Source organism: Pongo abelii, chromosome 23 (genome assembly GCF_028885655.2).
Source record: "Pongo abelii isolate AG06213 chromosome 23, NHGRI_mPonAbe1-v2.0_pri, whole genome shotgun sequence".
In the NCBI taxonomy this organism is placed as follows: domain Eukaryota; kingdom Metazoa; phylum Chordata; class Mammalia; order Primates; family Hominidae; genus Pongo; species Pongo abelii.
In genome coordinates this window covers 35474438-35492956 of record NC_085929.1, presented here as the reverse complement: position 1 = coordinate 35492956, position 18519 = coordinate 35474438, and the positions used below count along the sequence as shown (strand labels likewise).

General features: G+C 49.5%; 2 protein-coding genes across 12 annotated transcripts in view; one reads left to right on the top strand and one right to left on the bottom strand.

Annotated features, from left to right (window-relative positions):
- Nucleotides 1–1317: 1317 nt before the first annotated feature.
- Nucleotides 1318–4684, top strand: C23H22orf31 (chromosome 23 C22orf31 homolog). Of its 3 annotated transcripts, none has more exons than XM_054543275.2 (3): nt 1318–1411; nt 2479–2907; nt 4173–4684. In XM_054543275.2, exons 2-3 carry the CDS (start codon nt 2599–2601, stop codon nt 4611–4613), a joined length of 750 nt encoding a protein of 249 aa, XP_054399250.2. In that variant the 5' UTR covers nt 1318–1411; nt 2479–2598; the 3' UTR covers nt 4614–4684. The 3 variants fall into 3 exon arrangements, with proteins under 3 accessions (XP_054399250.2, XP_002831021.3, XP_054399249.2); XM_002830975.3 differs by having other exon boundaries at nt 1320–1534; XM_054543274.2 differs by lacking the exon at nt 1318–1411 and adding an exon at nt 1698–1981.
- Nucleotides 4685–9364: 4680 nt separating this feature from the next.
- The window catches only part of ZNRF3 (zinc and ring finger 3), a 257576-nt gene continuing 248421 nt past the window's right edge, over nt 9365–18519 (bottom strand). For 8 of the 9 annotated variants that reach the window (XM_024239982.3, XM_054543271.2, XM_024239980.3 and 5 more), the window contains 4 exons: nt 16603–16770; nt 14991–15093; nt 12521–14263; nt 9365–9838 (listed from right to left, as the gene is read on the bottom strand). In XM_024239982.3, the coding sequence (XP_024095750.3) occupies nt 9795–9838; nt 12521–14263; nt 14991–15093; nt 16603–16770 (2058 nt within the window). In that variant the 3' untranslated portion in view covers nt 9365–9794. The remainder of the gene's footprint in view (nt 9839–12520; nt 14264–14990; nt 15094–16602; nt 16771–18519) is intronic. The other variant, XM_063722830.1, reaches the window with a different exon arrangement.

Below are 18519 nucleotides of genomic sequence, written 5' to 3'. Positions count from 1 at the left end.
TGGTGGTGCGCGCCTGTAATCCCAGCATCTTGGGTGGCTGACGCACGAGAATTGCTTGAACCCCAGGAAGCGGAGGTTGCAGTGAGCCGAGATTGCGCCACTGCACTCCAGCCTGGGGGACAGAGTGAGTAAAAGACCAAGCAGAGTCACTGAGTAAAAGACCTAGCAAAGTAAATCTAACAGATGAGTGTGTGGAAAGATGAGGTGCAGGAAAGCCAAACTCAAGATGGGGAAGGAGAAAAGAGAAACAGATGACCTACTCCTATTATGCCTTTTTTTTGCTTGACATTTCCCTCCTGTCCCTGCTTTGCAGAGTAAAGACAGATGGTAATTTCCAGGTAGCCCAGGAGCCCGGTGCCATTTTTCCAAGATTGACCAGCTTTGAAAAGACGCTTGCCTGCCCAGTCTCCAGACATTCGCAAACTCTTCCCAAAGAAAAACCCTTTCCAAAGCCCTGCTCTAAAACCGACCCAGCTCTTAGGAGGTGAGGCCAGGGCTCACCACTGAAAGGGAGCAATTGTCCTCCCAAGTGTCTGTGGGTCCAGCTGCCATAGGCCTGGAGGTGGTTCCACCACAGCCTGTGGTGCGGTCCGCCTGCAGGCTTTGATTCACTCCAGGGACAACACTTAAAAACTCAAGCAGGCAACACATGCGATTCCAGGAGCCCCTGCCAGATTCATACTCTGTTTTTCCATCATTTCACTCGCCTCCCCCTCGGGAGGGAGGCTCCCGAGACATTTTACAAATAAAAGAATCAAACCCACCAACAGGAGGAGCACCTGATAAGGAGTGAGGCATTGCCCAAGAGTTCCCAGGAAGAGGCGGCTTTGTTCTCCTTTCAAGCCCTTGACACTGCTAACAGCTCTAATTACTGCATTTGCCATGGGATGTAAAATAAAACCACATTCCAGAAACCATGTTGTCTTCCCGGGAGAGACACGCAGGGAAAGGTGCCCAGGGCTGCAGGAACGTGTTCTTTCATTCCTGGTCCCTAACCTTGGCAGCTATTCTGAGAACTTAACAGTGCCTCCTTTATGAACATGAAGGAGGGCACTTTTGCACATGTAGGGATGCATCTCACCACCCGTATCCCCAAATCTGGTCTGCATATTTGACTACATTTCCTGCAAAGCATACTTCTTAAGAACATGAAGATCTTCAAAATTCACCCAAGCCATTTTGGGGGAAATGAGGACTTCAGAAGTTTCTGAGGCTAGAAGCAAAACCATATAGAACTTCTTCCCACATAATTTAAGTATAAAATCTGATGATGTAACACCCACCCACACCCACATCACAAACCAAAGTGACATCACAAATACTAGAGATAATGGCTCAAAGCTGCCTGCATTGAGCCCAAATCTAAACAAACAGCAACTTGCCCATATGTGACTAAGGCAGAGAAAGACAGGTGACTAGAAATATTAAAACAAAACAAAACAAAAAAAAAAGAGAGAGAAAAAGGAAAGAGAAAATACACATTTCTTCCCCCTACTAAGCTAGCGAAAATAAAATTTAAGGCAACTGAAATATGGTAAGGTGATTTTATTTCTATAGATGACATTTCTTAGAAATCCAGCTCTCTTTAAATATGTGATTCTAATCTATCCAAATTGTTCTGCTGCTCTTAGTTGGTCCCAGGAAATGGAGGCCGGCAGCATTAACATTTTCGTGTTGCTTTTATGGTCCCCAGAGTGTATTGATTTCCCTGTGAATGAGCTCTTCTTGGCGCATGGCAGTTGGTTAGAAAGTGTGTTCAGCCGAACATGGTGGTTCACGCTTGTAATCCCAGCACTTTGGGAGGCTGAGGCGGGCGGATCATCTGAGGTTGGGAGTTCGAGACCAGCCTGACCAACATGGAGAAACCCCATCTCTACTAAAAATACAAAATCAGCTGGGCACGGTGGTGCATGCCTGTAATCTCAACTACTTCGGAGGCTGAGGCAGGAGAACCCCTTGAACCCGGGAGGCGGAGGTTGTGGTGAGCCAAGATCACGCCATTGCACTCCAGCCTGGGCAACAAGAGCTAAAATCCGTCCCCCCCACACAAAAAAAAGAAAGTGTAAAGCGTATTCAGGGTTTGGCAGAACTTACCGGCTGTCATGTCTGTGTTGCAGCATGGTTGAGTGTCTACAGCTCATATGGAAGTCTTGAGTGAGCCTGCCTTCCATATCTTTCCAGCAGGCAGGAATTGTCTTCAATTCCTTGTGAACCCTCCCTGACCCCCGACTTCCTGCCCCGGCATGCTATGTTCTTTGAGAGCCTGAATATTACTGTAACCTTGTGGAGTGACTATCTCCTCCCTACTTGGTATAAAAGGCTTTGGTGAACAGGAGAGGACACATAGTAAATTTCTAAGAACTGGGTGGAAGGAATGGCCTATAAAAAGATGTTAAAATTTTGCCTTCAAAGTAGACCTTTTATTCTCCGCTGAAAACGGTCCTTTTAAAATTCATTTCTCCCTCCTTATAATTCTAGCACCCAATCAATGTGAGACGAGACCCCAGCATCCCTATCTATGGACTCCGACAGTCCATCTTATTAAATACCAGGCTTCAGGACTGCTATGTGGACTCACCGGCTCTCACCAACATCTGGATGGCCAGAACGTGTGCAAAGCAGAACATTAACGCCCCAGCACCAGCTACCACTTCCTCTTGGGAAGTTGTAAGGAACCCATTAATTGCCAGTTCCTTCTCTCTGGTTAAGCTTGTACTCAGGCGGCAACTGAAGAATAAGTGCTGCCCAGCACCACGCAAGTTTGGAGAAGGAAAACTCTCGAAGAGATTAAAGCACAAGGACGATTCAGTGATGAAAGCCACCCAGCAGGCCAGGAAAAGAAACTCCATCAGTTCCAAGAGCAAGCGGCCAGCAGGGCACAGGAGGCCTGCAGGAGGCATCAGAGAGGTAGACGAGGACCAGTGGTGGGGAAAATGTGACGGGCGAGGGGAGGGAAAAGGTAAAGCCAGAGAACACTTAACGGTTGAGATTATATGGCGTGCGGCTACCGCCTGTAATCTCAGCACTTTGGGAGGCCAAGCAGGGAGGATCACTTGAGCTCAGAGAGTTCAACACCAGCCTGGGCAACATAGGGAGACCTCATCTCTACTAAAAAAAAAAAAAAAAAGCCAGGCATGATGCACACGCCTGTGATCCCAGCTACTTGGGAGGCTAAGGAGGGAGGATTACTTGAACCCAGGAGGTTGAGGCTGCAGTGAGCCATGACTGCACTACTGCATTCCTGATTGGGCAACAGAGCAAGACCCTGTCTCAAAAAAAAAAAAAAAAGAGAAAAAAAAAAGAAAAGAAAAGAAAAGAAAAAAAGATCTACACCAAGTGAAGGAAATCCTAAAGTTGAAGACAGAATGTGGGGAGGAGGTGTAGCATGACAGAGGGGAAGAATGCCCCAGATTTTGGGGTCATGCTATTTATCATTTCCACTATGCTTAGTTCTAGAGAAAGATGAGGTGGCTTTCATAAGCACAGACTTGACATGAAGGAAAAATAAGGGTGAGAAGGAAGGCTAGGATATGGGTAGTGCATGCTTGTGCACACACACACACACGCACACACCAGTGGTCAGCTATGGATCTGGATTGTGAGCGTCCACATGGAGAACTTGGCCTACGAAGGCCTGATTGGAATCCAGGTCTGTTACCCCGTGGTGGCCAGCAGAGCTCAGTGTAACCTGGAGCTAGGCCATCAGGGTTCAAATCCCAACTCTGTCTATAATTGAGGACGACCTCGGGCTTAATTTCTTTGTGCCTTGATATTATCATATTAAATGGGGGATAACGGCCCTTCCCTCATAGGGCTTCATGAATGTTAAATAATACATGCAAAAGGCTTTTGAACAGAGCCTGGCAGAGGGTAAATAATTAGGATCTTGCGTGGAATTCAATAGATGACAGCTGTTATTAACCTTCTAGCTGTGTGGCCTTGGGCAAACCAATTCCAATTTCTTTGCCTATAAAGCTGTCTCCTGCTGACCTCACAGGGTTATGGGGAACACATGCAGTGGTATGTACATAAAGGAATTCAGTAAACTAGAACATGCTAGACAAATGTTGGTTGTTGCTGTAACCAAGACTCTGGGACACGAATCCCAGATAATTATTCTGAGCTCCCCTCTCAAGTTTTAGCTTTGACTTCTCTGCTTTCTTCCTGGCTAGAGTAAAGAAAGTTCAAAGGAGAAAAAACTAACAGTCCGCCAAGATCTTGAGGACAGATATGCTGAACATGTGGCTGCCACCCAAGCGCTACCCCAGGACAGTGGGACAGCAGCCTGGAAGGGCCAAGTGTTGCTTCCTGAAACCCAAAAGAGACAGCAGTTGTCAGAGGACACACTAACCATCCACGGTCTCCCGACAGAGGGTTACCAGGCTCTGTACCACGCTGTGGTGGAGCCAATGCTGTGGAATCCTTCAGGGACCCCCAAGAGGTACAGCCTGGAGCTGGGCAAGGCCATTAAACAGAAGCTCTGGGAGGCTCTGTGCAGTCAGGGTGCCATCTCTGAAGGTGCTCAGAGGGACCGGTTCCCCAGCAGGAAGCGGCTGGGTGTCCACGAGGAGGCTGTACTCAAGAAATGGCCCAAGTTAAAGAGCAAAAAATAGGAACAGGAACTCTTGGGATTAGAGTATTCTCTGCTAGAGATCTGAAAAATAAACACAACTTTGCACATTCCATGTCATCGCATAGTGCTTTACAAATTAGCGACACCCTCTCAGGGGAAACAAAGAGGTACCAGATTTGCTCAAGACCAAGGGTCCCTCTCCACTCATGATTAGGTAATTTTGAAGGGTAGATGCTTGGAGTATTTTTCCTCCAAGGCCTTGAGGGTCTCTTAGTCTTCCAGGTAGGAAAAGTCCTGACAGATAAAGCAGATGTTTTATATTCAGGCTATGGTTCCTTATTTCCTTCCTTCTTTCCCTTCCTTTTCTTTCTTTTGAGACAGCTCTGTCGCCCAGGCTGGAGTGCAGTGGCATGATCATAGCTCACTGCAGTCTCGACTTCCTGGGCTGAAGCAATCCTCCTGCCTCAGCCTCCTGAGTAGCTAAGACTACATGTGGACCCCAACATGTATAGCTTTTTTTTTCTCGGTAGAGAGATGGGGTCTATGTTGCTGAGGCTGGTCTCCAACTCCTGCCTCAGGAGATCCTCCTGACTCAACCTCCTGAATAGTTGGGATTATAGGTATGAGCTCCCATGCCTGGCCATATTGTTCCTTATTTTTATACAGTGGATGGCCGGGCACGGTGGCTCATGCCTGTAATCCCAGCACTTTGGGAGGCCAAAGTGGGCGGATCACGAGGTCAGGAGATCGAGACCATCCTGGCTAACATGGTGAAACCCCGTCTCTACTAAAAATACAAAAAAAAAAAAAAAAAAAAAAAAAAAAATTAGCCGGGCATGGTGGGGGGCACCTGTAGTCCCAGCTACTCAGGAGGCTGAGGCAGGAGAATGGCTTGAACCCGGGAGGCGGAGTTTGCAGTGAGCCCAGATTGCGCCGCTGCACTCCAGCCTGGGAGACAGAGTGAGACTCTGTCTCAAAAATAAATAAACAAACAAACAAATAAATAAATAAATAAAAAATAAAAAGTGGACCCCTAGGCTCGATCACTATCACTTTCCCTAGCTCTTTCTACATAGGGCTGAGCAGAAAGCCTACCATTCTCACAAGGATGTAAACCCACACACCTTATAACAGATGCTCTCCTGTGACACTGCCTAAACCCCCAATAACCTGGACTCTATATTAACGGGAGAGAAAGTTATATGACTGCTTCCAAGGACAAGTAGAAGTTAAAAGTACTGCCCCATGCAAACCTCCCCTTGTTGAATCTGTAGACTTTAACTGAACAGACCAATGACAACATATAACACATACTTGATAAAATTGTATTTTTTTTACAGTCATTTGTACAATTTGTTACAAAACCATAGAAGACTACAACTTGTTTTAAATCATTTTTGGTCTGCAAATATGTAAAATCTGTGTGCAATTATCATGTATTTACAGGGTCTTGTGTTAGTCATTTTCAATGATTATTCCAACAATGTCACACTCTCAACATAAGACATGGCTTAAGATAAATATATTAGTAAATAAATATTCTGAGAACATATTTCCATAAATGAAATGTGCTGCTATACATATACAGAATATACATAAGTTGTTTTCTAGCTTTTAAAACATTTTTTAAAAATGGTAATGTTGGAAAAAGAGCCCTTAGACCATTTTATTACAAAATCTTTACAGCAAAGTCTTTACAAAATCTCTTTTAAGTGCTATGGGAAAAATTAAAAAATTTTAAAATAGTGCCTCGTTAGACCAACACAATAGAAAGAGTTTACACAAAGAGTAGAAAAAGGCAGTTCTGTTTAAAGAATAACATTCTCGATTAGTAATTATTTTTTAGAACTCATTTTAAAAGCATTAGTCCTGCACGAACTTCGAGTAGAGACTAGCAGCACATAAGTATGTGAGCAGTGGGACAGATGGGGCTTTATTTTATAAAAGGGCTTGGATTAGGAGGAGACGGGGAAGGAGCTGAGAGTTAAAGCCAGCTTACTGGGGCTGCATCCATAAAGAGGTACCTTGTTGGTAAACACCCAAACTTCCATTTTTAGCTGGTTCTAGAACTCTTCACTGTATATGGCTGTCCTACACCCAGGGCTGGGTCACTTGACCCTGCCCAACTGCCACACCCCAACTTAGAGGGATTGGGGGCAGGGGTTCTCAGTGGAAAGTGAGATACTCCTAGTTTCCATGGCTATAAAACCACCACACACCACTCAGAGTGCACCGAAAAGGGTGTCTGTCATTGGTGGAGTCTTACAACTTCAAAGAGGACATTTCTTTTGATTTACGTGTGACAAAATAAGACCATTGGTTATTTTATTCCAGTGATCTCCCTGTCTGAGAAGCCAACACAAATTTAAAAGACAATGGTTGGTATTGCTGGGCGGGCACGGTGGCTCACGCCTGTAATCCCAGCACTTTGGGAGGCCGAGGTGGGCAGATCACCTGAGGTCGGGAATTCAAGACCAGCCTGACCAACGTGGAGAAACCCCATCTCTACCAAAAATACAAAATTAGCCGGGTGTGGTGGCGCATGCCTGTAATCCCAGCTACTTGGGAGGCTGAGGCAGAATAATCACTTGGACCTAGGAGGCAGAGGTTGCAGTGAACTGAGATCGCGCCATTGCACTCCAGCCTGGGTGAAGAGCAAAACTCCATCTCAAAAAAAAAAAAAAAAAAAAAAAGACAATGGTTGGGATTTGGTTTTAAAATTGCATTTTTGTTTCTGCCACCTGTAAGCTACAAAAATTAAATGGGTTTCTTTTGCCATCTGCGGCTATCACTTGTTCAAGTGAAAACTAGACACACTTATTTTAATAAGCCCAGTGGAAGCCACATTCTCTACTCATCTATTTATTGCTTAAGGCTATTGAGAGGTGGTTTTCCAGCCAGGGCTAAAGAAAGCCACTTTGGGAGTTCGGTTTCAGACGAGGAAGAAAATATGCACTCAAAGGCATTAAAAACAAAACAAAACAAAAAACCCCCCACAAACAACAAAAAAATCTCAGTGAGAAGCTGCTTTTTGCAGTTCATATTAAAAGCCAGACCCCGCTTCCCTAAAACCATGCAATGCAAGCTGCTGTCCTTAGCAGCTGCTACTCCTGGCCTGAGAAATGAAGGCGTCCCAGATCACATGTCAACAGCTTAGGCGCTTCTCACACCCTCGATAACAGGTGTGCGGGGCGCAGTCCGAGGAGCAGCCCCCAAGGGACTGCATCCGAGGATGGAGCATGGATCTCACCAGTGAAGCCTCAATGGTAAATGTTTTGATCATTTGATGTTGGAATTCGTCAAATCCTAGCTACAGATAAGTAAATTTCCTCATCATACGCTGAGGTTAAGAAAAACATTCTAAGAGTGAGATTCGCGTTCAAGAATGGAGAACCCAGGTGGAGACTTGTTCAAGACTGGAGAATCACCTGGCAACCCAGGTGGTCCTTGTTCTCCTACCCACAGGGGGCCAGGTCTCAAGTTTTCTATTCTCAAGCGAGCTTTCAGACCCAATGGGCCAGTTCTTTCAGATGCTAACAAATATCTGATGAATGAATGAATAAATAAATACAAGTGACCAGAAGAGTTAGTGAACACAAGGACTAATATTAGTTTCCTCTAAAAAAATTTTTTTTAAAGAACAAGGAATACATTGGACAAAAAAGGATGACAATCCCTGATCTGAAATAGCTTTAAATAGATTCTCTCTCCCTTTTAAAAATGAAACACCTTAAAACCACAACGGTTTGGGTTTTTAAACTCTCCCCTTCCCCTTAATAAAAAAGGCTGGAAAAATATACAAAAACCTACCCTTTGGGTGTAAACTATCTGATAGTCTCTCTCTCTCTCTGTCTCATGGAGAATCAATACATAATAGTGCATTAGGTAGACAGGATAGTAGACATCTGCAGACGAGATGAGCAATTTCAGCCATGAGGCAGAGGACTGAATAACCCTGAAGCGGTGCTTCCGTGGGGAAATGGGATAGGAAAGGTATCATTCAAATGGAGCTCAGTGCAGACCTCGTAGGTCCAGGCACACGCCCCCAGAAAGGCAGCCCAAGGAAGCAGCAGCCAAGGGGTGTGGCTGTCCCTACACAGATGCACAGATGCATGCGCGCTGCACATCGGTGTGCTGCTGGGTCAGTGGAGAGCACTCTCCCCCAGCCCCATCGGACACCAAGGCCACAAAAGTACATTCCTTCTGGGTGTCTGTCCCCACACACCCCGTCGAGCCATTTCTGCAGCCAGTGGTGGCAGGGGGCCCAAAATATTTTTGCAAAGGACTCCAAAGCCAGGACAACCAAAGGGGACAACCTCCTCTTCCCTGCCCCGAGGGTCAGAGTTCAGGTCGAGGGCCCCAAGAACATGCCCTTACTATGACCTGGACCTCAGCCAAGACCAGGGCTGTGGACTCTGTCATTTCACTTGGGACCATGACCCGAGGGGACAGATTGAGGACACTGGGCAGAATCGTCCCCGTCACCCTGGAGCTTTCATAGCAGCGGCTTGACCTGGCTCCGCAGGGCTGCGGATCATGTACACCCTATTCCTAGCTGCTGCCATCACCTGCCTAAAGGCATGGGCTGGAGAGGCATGGCGTCTGAGACCTGAAATCGTGTACATTGGGATTTGCCACGAGAAAGAAAGAGGCAGCTTTGCACTGCTCCTCAGAGCCTGTACCCCTATCAACTAGCTTTACTTCAAGTTTCTGGTTCATTTTCTAAGGCAGGTGAAGCCCTGAGCTTTTCAAAGGCCTGAGCTCCCTTCAGGGAGACAACAGTATCTACACATGATGTGGTTCATTTAATGCAGCAGTGATTTTTTTTTTTTTCTTTTTCAGCAAAAGTTGGCGGTTAGGGTTCTTTAAAATATATATTTAAATAACATTTTACATTTACATACAATATCTTAAAAAAAAACAAAGCAGAGAACTCAATCCCACACCTCGGAACCCCAAGCACACACACTTTACAAAACAGAACAACAACATGTTATCAAAAGAGGCAAAGGACTCGGAGAATTTTGTCTGTTGATTTGTTAATGGGTTAGGGGGTGGTTTTGCCACAGTGGGCTCACATTTTGGGTTGACAAGGAGGGCTCTCTTTATTACCACTTTTGTGTGTTTGTCAAAGCTAAAAAATTTTTTTTTGTTTTTTGAAAGAAGTCAGTTTGGAGTCTCCATACAGTTCCCAATTTCCAGGTAAGAGTTCCTCCTGAGCTCAGGCTCCTGTGCTGCTGCTGTCTGCTGAGTGAGATCTCGGTCCTGGGAAAGAGAGAGAACAATCATCAGGGGAGGGAGCTGGCACCACACAGGACCAGGCGGCCCTGTCCCCAGCATGCGGCAGGCCTGTGTATGCTAAAGGGCTGAAGCAGGTTCCTGTTCCCAGAGGGGCTCCATTTGTGCTGAAAGCACAGGTGCCTCCTGGAGAGCCAGCCTCTCATTTGGATGTACAGAGCTTTCTAGAAGCCCTCAGGTAGCATGAAAACCCAATATATTAGAGATGTTAACTGGGTGCCCAGTGTGCGTCAGGCTCTGGGAAAAGCAGTAGAGAGGACTCCCCCACAGAGCTTACAAACCTTGAGACAAAGTAATTTAGCAACAGGATGACAGAAGTGAACAGAAGGTGTGTAGGTGATCTCAGAGGGGGCTGGAGTGTCGCTTAACCTAAGATCTGGAGGAGAAAAGTAGCGGAGAGGTCTGGGGGCTGGAATGAGCTTGGCACATGGGAAGAACGGGACAGGGGCCACAGGGGGTGAAAGCAGCAAGCAAGGAGTGAACCAGGAGCTCATCTGATGGGTTGGCAGGAGCTGGATCACACAGAACTGAGTGAGATGCTAACATTTATTATTATTATTTTTGAGACAGCATCTTGCTGTGTTGCCTAGGCTGAAGTGCAGTGGTGAGATCATGACTACAGTCTCAATCTCTTGGGCTCAAGTGAGTAGCCAATCTCTTGGGCTCAGCCTCCTGAGTATCTGGGACTAATGGCATGTGTCACCATGCCCAGCTAATTAAAAAAAAAATTAAAAAAAAATTTTTTTTTAAGAGATAGGTTCATTCTATGTTCCCCAGGCTGGTCTCCAACTCCTGGCCTCAAGTGCTCCTCCTGCCTTGGCCTTCCAAAGCACTCAGCCAGGAGTTAACATGTTTTTTTTTTTTTTGAGATGGAGTCTCGCTCTGTTGCCAGGCTGGAGTACAATGGGGCAATCTCAGCTCACTGCAACATCCGCATCCCGGGTTCAAGCAATTCTCCTGCCTCAGCCTCCCGGGTAGGTGGAACTACAGGCACGCCCCACCATGCCCAGCTAATTTTCGTATTTTTATTAGAGACGGGGTTTCGCCATGTTGGCCAGGATGGTCTCGATCTCTTTACCTGGTGATCTGCGTGCCTCAGCCTCCCAAAATGCTGGGATTACAGGCGTGAGTCACTACGCCCGGCCAACATTTTTAAGATTTTAAAGGTAATGGCAAGTCATTGAAGGGTTTTCTAGCACAAAGACATCAACTTATGTTTCAAAAAAGGCCACTCTGGTTCCAAGTGGAATAGAAGGCAAGACCAGTGACGCAGGTCAGTCAGAGGTTATTGCCTCTGTCCCGAAGAGAGGAAAATGAGACTGGACTGAGGGGATAGCAGTGGGGGTGCAGAGAAGTAGATACATTTGGGATGTACTTCGCCGGTAGATCTTGTTGCAGTGCTACTCAGAGTTGCTAGACTCCACAGTTTATTACTGAGACAGCATGTTTGGAAAACTTGTAGCAATCTGATGTCTGTTGAATCTAATAATAAAATATCTGGACTTGTATCTTACACATGTCTTTTGCTAAGTTTCATTTTCTGGGAATTCATTTTCATGGACTGAGGCAAAAACAAGCAACTGGGGTCCTTCACAGACAGGCTGAGAAGCCCAGGAGGCTGAAGTGCAAGGGGCAGGGTGGGCACAAGGATGGGGCCTAGGTTGTTTTTTTTTTTTTTTTTTTGAGATGGAGTCTCGCTCTGTCGCTCAGGTTGGAGTGTAGTGGTGCAATCGCGGCTCACTGCAACCTCCACCTCCCAGGTTCAGGCGATTCTCCTGCCTCAGCCTCCCGAGTAGCTGGGATTACAGATGCCCGCTACGCCCAGCTAATTTTTTTGTATTTTAGTAGAGATGGGGTTTCACCATATTGGCCAACCTGGTCTCGAACTCCTGAACTCAAGTGATTCACCCGCCTTGGCCTCCCAAAGTGCAGGGATTACAGGCATGAGCCACTGGGTCCCGCCTTTTTTTTTTTTTTTTTTTTTTTTTTAAAGACAGAGTCTTGCTCTGTCACCCAGGCTGGAGTGCAGTAGCTTGATCTTGGCTCACTGCAACCTCTGCCAACCAGGTTCAAGTGATTCTCCTGCCTCAGCATCCTGAGTAGCTGCAACTACAGGCACCCGCCACCACCCCTGGCTAATTTTTGTACTGAGTAACGAGAATGTTTATGAATTGGCTCCTACATAATATCCCAGCCATGCGGAGTCATGAACAGACTCCATGGTTTTGCCATGTTGGCCAGGCTGGTCTCCAACTCCTGGCCTCAAGTGATCCACGGCCTCGGCCTCCCAAAGTGGTTGGGTGAGCCAAGATTACAGGCATGAGCCACTACCCCCAGCTGGTGCTAGGTTTTTGGTGTGAGCATGTGGATGGGGAGCAGGGCAGAGGGGGAAATGAGAGCACTGCTGTGGACATGACAGGCTGCAGGCATCTTGGGGGAGAGATCCCGAGGTCATGGAAGCAGAGGGCTCAATGGGTCTGAACAAGGGAGGGCCAGGCTGAGGAATAACCCTTGGAAATCTTCAGCCTCAGATGGTGTTTAAAGCCAAGGGCACAAAAGAAGTCATTCAGAAAATGCCTAAGACAGAAGACGACAAGACGACCCTGATGGAAACTCCTGCTCTGACCTACTGCCATTTTCTGCTCTCACCTGCAGCCTCAGTGGCCGTGGCATTGGACTCCTGAGTGTCCTGGAGGGCACTAGGGAAGCTGGCCCTGGCAGTACCCGCCTCCTCCGGAGGGAAGCCAGGCCGCAGCAGGGCCCTAGCCTGGCAGCACAGAGCCCGCTCCTCTTCCCGGGTTGCTCCCAGGCCCCTGTGGGGCCGTGGGGTGTCCGGGCCCCGCGTCCCACCCCAGGAGCCGAGGCCGTGGGTCCCTTGGCAGTCCGAGGGCAGGCCCAGGTCACAGTCCACATCCTCTGGAATGATGGGGATGCGCTGGCTCAGGTCCCGGGCCCCGGGGTAGCAGCCGGGCGGGGGCTCCTCGGTGAGCGTGTACTGCACACTCACCGAGTAGTCCTCAGTGTAGCAGCCGCTGCCCCCTCCGCCCCCGCGGGCCACCTGCTTCTCTTCATAGAAGCAGCAGGGCAGGCCCTCGTATTTCACCCCATCTGTCCTGGGCAAATGGTCGAGGTGAAGGCTGTACAGGCCCTGGGAGCTTCCTGACTGGGGCTCCCCACCTGCCGGGCCAGAGCCCTCGTAGAGGTGGGGCCCCAGGAACAAGGTGCTGCTGCCAGCTGCTCCGGCGTTAGGCCCGGGTGGGGAGGGCTGAGGCTCGCAGCAGCAGGCACATGACGGCAACTCGTGGCCCCCCTTCCAGGTCCTCCTGAGGTCAGGGGCGGCCCCAGGAGAAGCCTCGAGCCCCACTTCTGAGGTAGAGCTATTGGGCCCTCTGTGCTCCAGGGAGGAGTTGCTGCTGTAGTTCATCTCCAGGCTGCAGGTGGACACCTGATCCCCCGAGGGAGAGGCAGGGCCCGGCCAAGGCTCGTTCCGTCCAGCACCATGACTGTGCACCGCCGGGAGCTCCTCGGGAGGCGGGGAGCCTTCGAAGCACAGGGCAGGTCCCCGGCCCGAGCCCCCCGCCTCACTGGCACGACAGGGGCTCCGGCTGCGGTAGATGAAGGGGTCATAGTCGCTGCTGAGGGAGCTGCGGAAGGTGGAGCAGCTCCCGTACACGCCCTGGTTGCTGACCTCAGTGCAGTCTACCACAGAGTCACTGGAGGAACAGTGGCACTGGCCGGAGCTGCTGCTGCTGCTGCTGTCGCTGCCCGGGCAGTCGGCCAGGTAGCCACTGCACACCGAGCGGTGGCCGTGATAGCAGCTGAAGCTGGACGTGCTGCCGCTCTCCAGGTGGGAGGGCGGGGCCACGTGCACCACGGTGGGGAAGAGCAGGCTGCCACTGCCGCTCGGAGGAAAGGCACGGGCCGGGCCCCGGGGCGCGAGGCTAGGTGGGGACTGCCCCTCCTGCTCCGGGTAGCTGAGGCCCTGGAAGTAGTAGTGCTGGTACATGGTCTCATACTGGGAGAAGCAAGCTGCCTTGGAGAAGCTGCGGCCGCTCAACTTGGGCCTGCGGAAGGGGTGGGCTGGGGAGTAGGCCCGGTGCTCCAGGCCGCAGCGGTGAGCGGCCAGGCTGTGGTCCAGGTGGAGGGGTGGGTAGCTGCGGATGTAGGCGGGGGTCTGCGGGGAATAGAGGCTCTGCTCCCCGTGCCGGTCCACGGTCAGCAAGGTGACGGGGTTGCCGTGGGAGTCCATGCTTGTCCTTGTAGGGTAGGCTGGGATGGCGTTGGTCCTGTGCACGCGGCCGGGGTAATGCACCGGCAGGGTCACCCTCTGCTGCCGACCACGTGAGAGGTTGCTGGTCTCCACACACACCGCGCTTGGGTTTCCCTTTTGTTCTGGAGACAAGTGGAGGAAACAGAGTAGGCAGGGCTGAGTATACTGGTGTCAGAGGCTAAAGGGATTTTTAAAACGGGCAAAGGCTGAAGCAGCAGACTTGGTCACCTGCCAAGGTGCCCATTCTCACAACCCTGCCCCCAAACTCAGCTGCAGCGGCAGAGGCTGACCTGCCTATCTGTGTGAAATGGCCCATCTCCTGTAAGGGCCCCGCTCCCAACTCCCCACTGCTCTGCCTGACAGGGCACCACAGGAGTCTGCAGAAAAGAATCGGATTCAAAGATGCCAGTGTCCCGCCATCCCTGTTTAATGACAGTGATGCAGGAGCAACAGCCCAAGCTGGCCTCTGCACACTCATCGTCTCTCGTGGTCCTAGGAACACCCCCATTGTACGAGGCGTGGGCAAACACCATTACTGTCATTGCCACTAAAGAGATTAGGGGCCTCAGGCCTGGGAGAGGCCAGATGTCTTGCCCGAGGTCAGGAAGCTGCTTAATGTGAAGCCCAAACTTGAACTCAGGGTGATTCTTAATGCCAAGCTCTCCTAAGGGTCGTGCAGACAACCTCCAAAACCCAGGGCTGCCAGGCCTCCAAGTCCAGAGGGCAGTGCCGCGGTGGTTCTGCGTGCTCCCAAGCCTGCAGTGTGTGTCACACTCTAGCTAGGCACTTGGTAGGGACAGCATTCTCTAACTTGACTCTTCAGCAATGGCTGAGGCAGGTGACAGTTACCTATGATGTTGTGCCGACAGTGGGGGCAGGTGTGGTGCTGCAGCAGCCAGGGGTCCACGCACTTCCTGTGAAACCGGTGAGTACAGGGGATGACCCGCAGCTCCTGGTCAGGAAGAGAGGGGACACAGGTCTGCCTTCAGCCTCGCAGGTGTGTCCTCCTGCAGAGTCCAGCACAGACCAAGGAGCTCTGCACAGCATGCCAGTGCCCTTCCCCACTCTCCTCCCCACCTCCAATTAGGGCTCAATTCCCTAGACGCAGGGCCCACCCATGTGTTCTAGGGAGAAGGAAACTGCCAGCAGTCAGCCCCAACCACAGTCCTCAGTGTTAAGGGAGTGGGCACGCACAGAGGCAGGCGTCTTTCCTGTAGTCGGAGGAGGGCAAACACACTCATGCCTCCACCCAGGGAAGGCTGAGGCCTTGTGCTAGTGAGGATGGGAGGCCTAGGGGTATGGAGAGAGGGCCAGGTATACCCCAAGATATTGTGCATCTCTGAGGTGCTGGCTGTCCCTGGGTATCCCAAATAGGCATGAGTAGAAAGGAAGACACCTGGGACTCATGACTGACAGGTGTGGCAGCAAAGGGGCAAAGCTCTGCTATCCCCTCCTTTACTGGATCCTGAACCTCACCATGGGGTATGTGGTTTATAAGAAAAGCAGCCTATCTAGACAGTTGGAGTTATTGGGACAGAACCACCTCCAGAGTTCCTAAGCCTAAGCATCTTCCAGATTTGCTCATTTTACTTTGTCTTTCAATTTTCTGACCTGTCTAGCACAGTAATATTCCAGCTCACACCTAACACTGTGCCTGACAGACTGACAAAGGGTATACCTTGGATCTTCTCATGGAACCTTCATGATCACCTGGAATGCTGGTCAGTGTCAGGCCCATGTCACAAGAAAACGAAGTCACTAGCCCAAGATCACAAAGCTAGAATCCACCCAGGTCAGGATTAGAACCCAGAGTCTGTGTTAGAATCTACTATTCTATTCTGCAAAAATTCCATTTCCATCCAACAGTCTCCGCAGCAGTGGAACATTTTCAACAAAGGCGCATCAAATGTCTGTAATTCTCAAGTGGTTTACTCCCTGCCCCCCAAATATGTGTATGTATGCATCTGTCTAGAGAGAGGGAGAGTGAGCAAATGCGGCAAAATGTTCATCATGGATGATTCTAGGCCCCTGACATATATCGTCTATGGTACCAGTCTTTCCTGAAGGTCTGAAATTTTCTTTCTAGGACAGACAGGGTCTCAGTCTGTTGTCCAGGCTGACATGCAGCGGTGTAATAATAGCTCACTGCAGCCTCAAGTTCCTAGCCTCAAGTGATTCTTCCACCTCAGCCTCCCAAGTAGCTAGGACTACAGGCATGGTACTAGGCCTAAAATTTTCAAAGAGCTACAAGAAAAAAAAGTGAGGGATATAAAATCCCTTGTCTCTTTGTAAGTAAAAACACCCAGTTAAGTATCAAGTCAAGTCTCAGAATTTTCAGAAGAGTGACTCTAAAAGTTGATGTGTGTGATGGAACACAGGGCCCTGTCCTTCTAGGTCTTGGGCACCTCTGCTGACCTGCCTATGTTTTCCCCACCCAGGATGGGCCTGCTTCTGCCATTACCTCTCCATCAATGTACTTCTCCAGACAGATGGCACAGTCGGACGTGGAGCTGCTGCTGAGCGTGTCCAGGGCCCCACAGCTCCCCTCCCGGCGCCCCTTGCTCTTGGAGTTGAACTTTCTAGTTTCCATCTTCTCCAGAGCCTGCACGGCCAGTCTGTTCATGGAATTCTGCACGGCAGAATGTAGTCTGTGTGAGGGTCCGGTATGTATGAAAGTGGCAGTCACCCCAGGGACATGACACACGATTCACTGGGACAGGCAGACAATTCTCTATCACACCAGAACAGATTTCTGAGAAGTCGCTCAAGACTCAGACTGCCATAGCACATATTCTCCAGACACGTGTGGTGTCCACGACATCAACCTAGGCTTTTCCTAAGTGGCAAGACTAGCAGGGGTCTCTCTGATTTGAAGGCAGGGGTCTCCTCCAATTACTTGGACCTGCTGCCTCCTAACTCTGCCAGACCCTGAGTTATCAACCTGTTCTATGCCAAGGGTTCCTCCTCTTTCTGTTGAAGGAGGTGGTGACAGTAAATAGACAATGTGTAAGTGCTTAGCACCTGGCAAATAGGCTGTGCTCAAAAAACACAAGCCATCATCTTGTTGGAGGTGGTCACTCAACCCTCATGAGAACTTTGGTGATTCTCTTCTCTACAGATTGCCTTCCAGGATCCACCATCTCTCCCCTGAGACATGACCCTGCCATACATTTGGGGGTCCAGATCTCTGCTTATCCTCTCACCACCCTCCACCCCTGAGTTTCTCCTTCCTACAAGCACAAAGTGATGTGGTGGCTGCAGTGCTACAGCAGCTACTGTTAATCAAGCATCACCCAGAGAGCCTGGTATACTGTGTAGGTGGTCTGGAGCAGGGACTGAGACCCTGCACTTCTATCAGGCTTCCAGGTGCTGCTGTTGCTGCTGGACCACAGATTCTATCTGAGGACCAAGGCTGTAGGGCGCCACTTGATGCACTGGGACAGGCAAACACTTCTCAATCATGCCAGAATAGACTTCAGAGAAAGCACTCAAAACTCAGACTGCCACAGCACATATTCTAGACCTGTGGAGTGTTTATAATACTTACTAACATTGATTGACATAAACACTTCCTTTGGGACAGGCGTGGTGGCTTACGCCTGTAATCCCAGCATTTTGGGAGGTCGAGGCGGGCGGATCACATGAGGTTAGGGGTTTGAGACCAGCCTGGCCAACATGGTGAAACCCCGTCTCTACTAAAAATACAAAAATTAGCCGGGTGCCTGTAATTCCAGCTACTTGGGAGGCTGAGGCACGAGACTCAGTTGACCCCGGGAGGTAGAGGTTGCAGTGAGCCGATATCGTGCCATTGCACTCCAGCCTGGGTGACAGAGTGAGATCTTGTTTCAAAGAAATAAAAAAATAAAATAAACACTTCCTTCAAAACACCTGCTGGAGACATTCCCATGCTTAACCTTTGTAGGACTAGCCCTTTTAGAACAGAGAAGGCACTGGGCTGTAAGTTTTGATCTTTTTTTTTTTTTTTTTTTTTTTGAGACAGGGTCTTACTGTGTTACCCAGGCTGGAATGCAGTGGTGCGATCATAGCTCATTGCAACCTCTGCCCTCCTGGCTCAAGTGATCCTCCCATCTCAGCCTCCCGAGCAGCTGGGACTACAGGTACATGCCACCATGCCCAGCTAATTTTTGTATTTTTGGTAGAGACGGGGTCTTCCCATGTTGACTAGGCTGGTCTTGAACTCGTGAGCTCAAGTGATCTGCCTGCCTCGGCCTCCCAAAGTGCTGGGATTACAAGCGTGAGCCATGGTGCCTGGCCTAGTTTGCTCTTATTTTTTTTCCATCTTTGCGGTTTCTAGGCCACTGGGAACAGGCTGCGGAGCTCAGAGTCCACAGCTGTGAGGCTCCATGTTGCACCATCA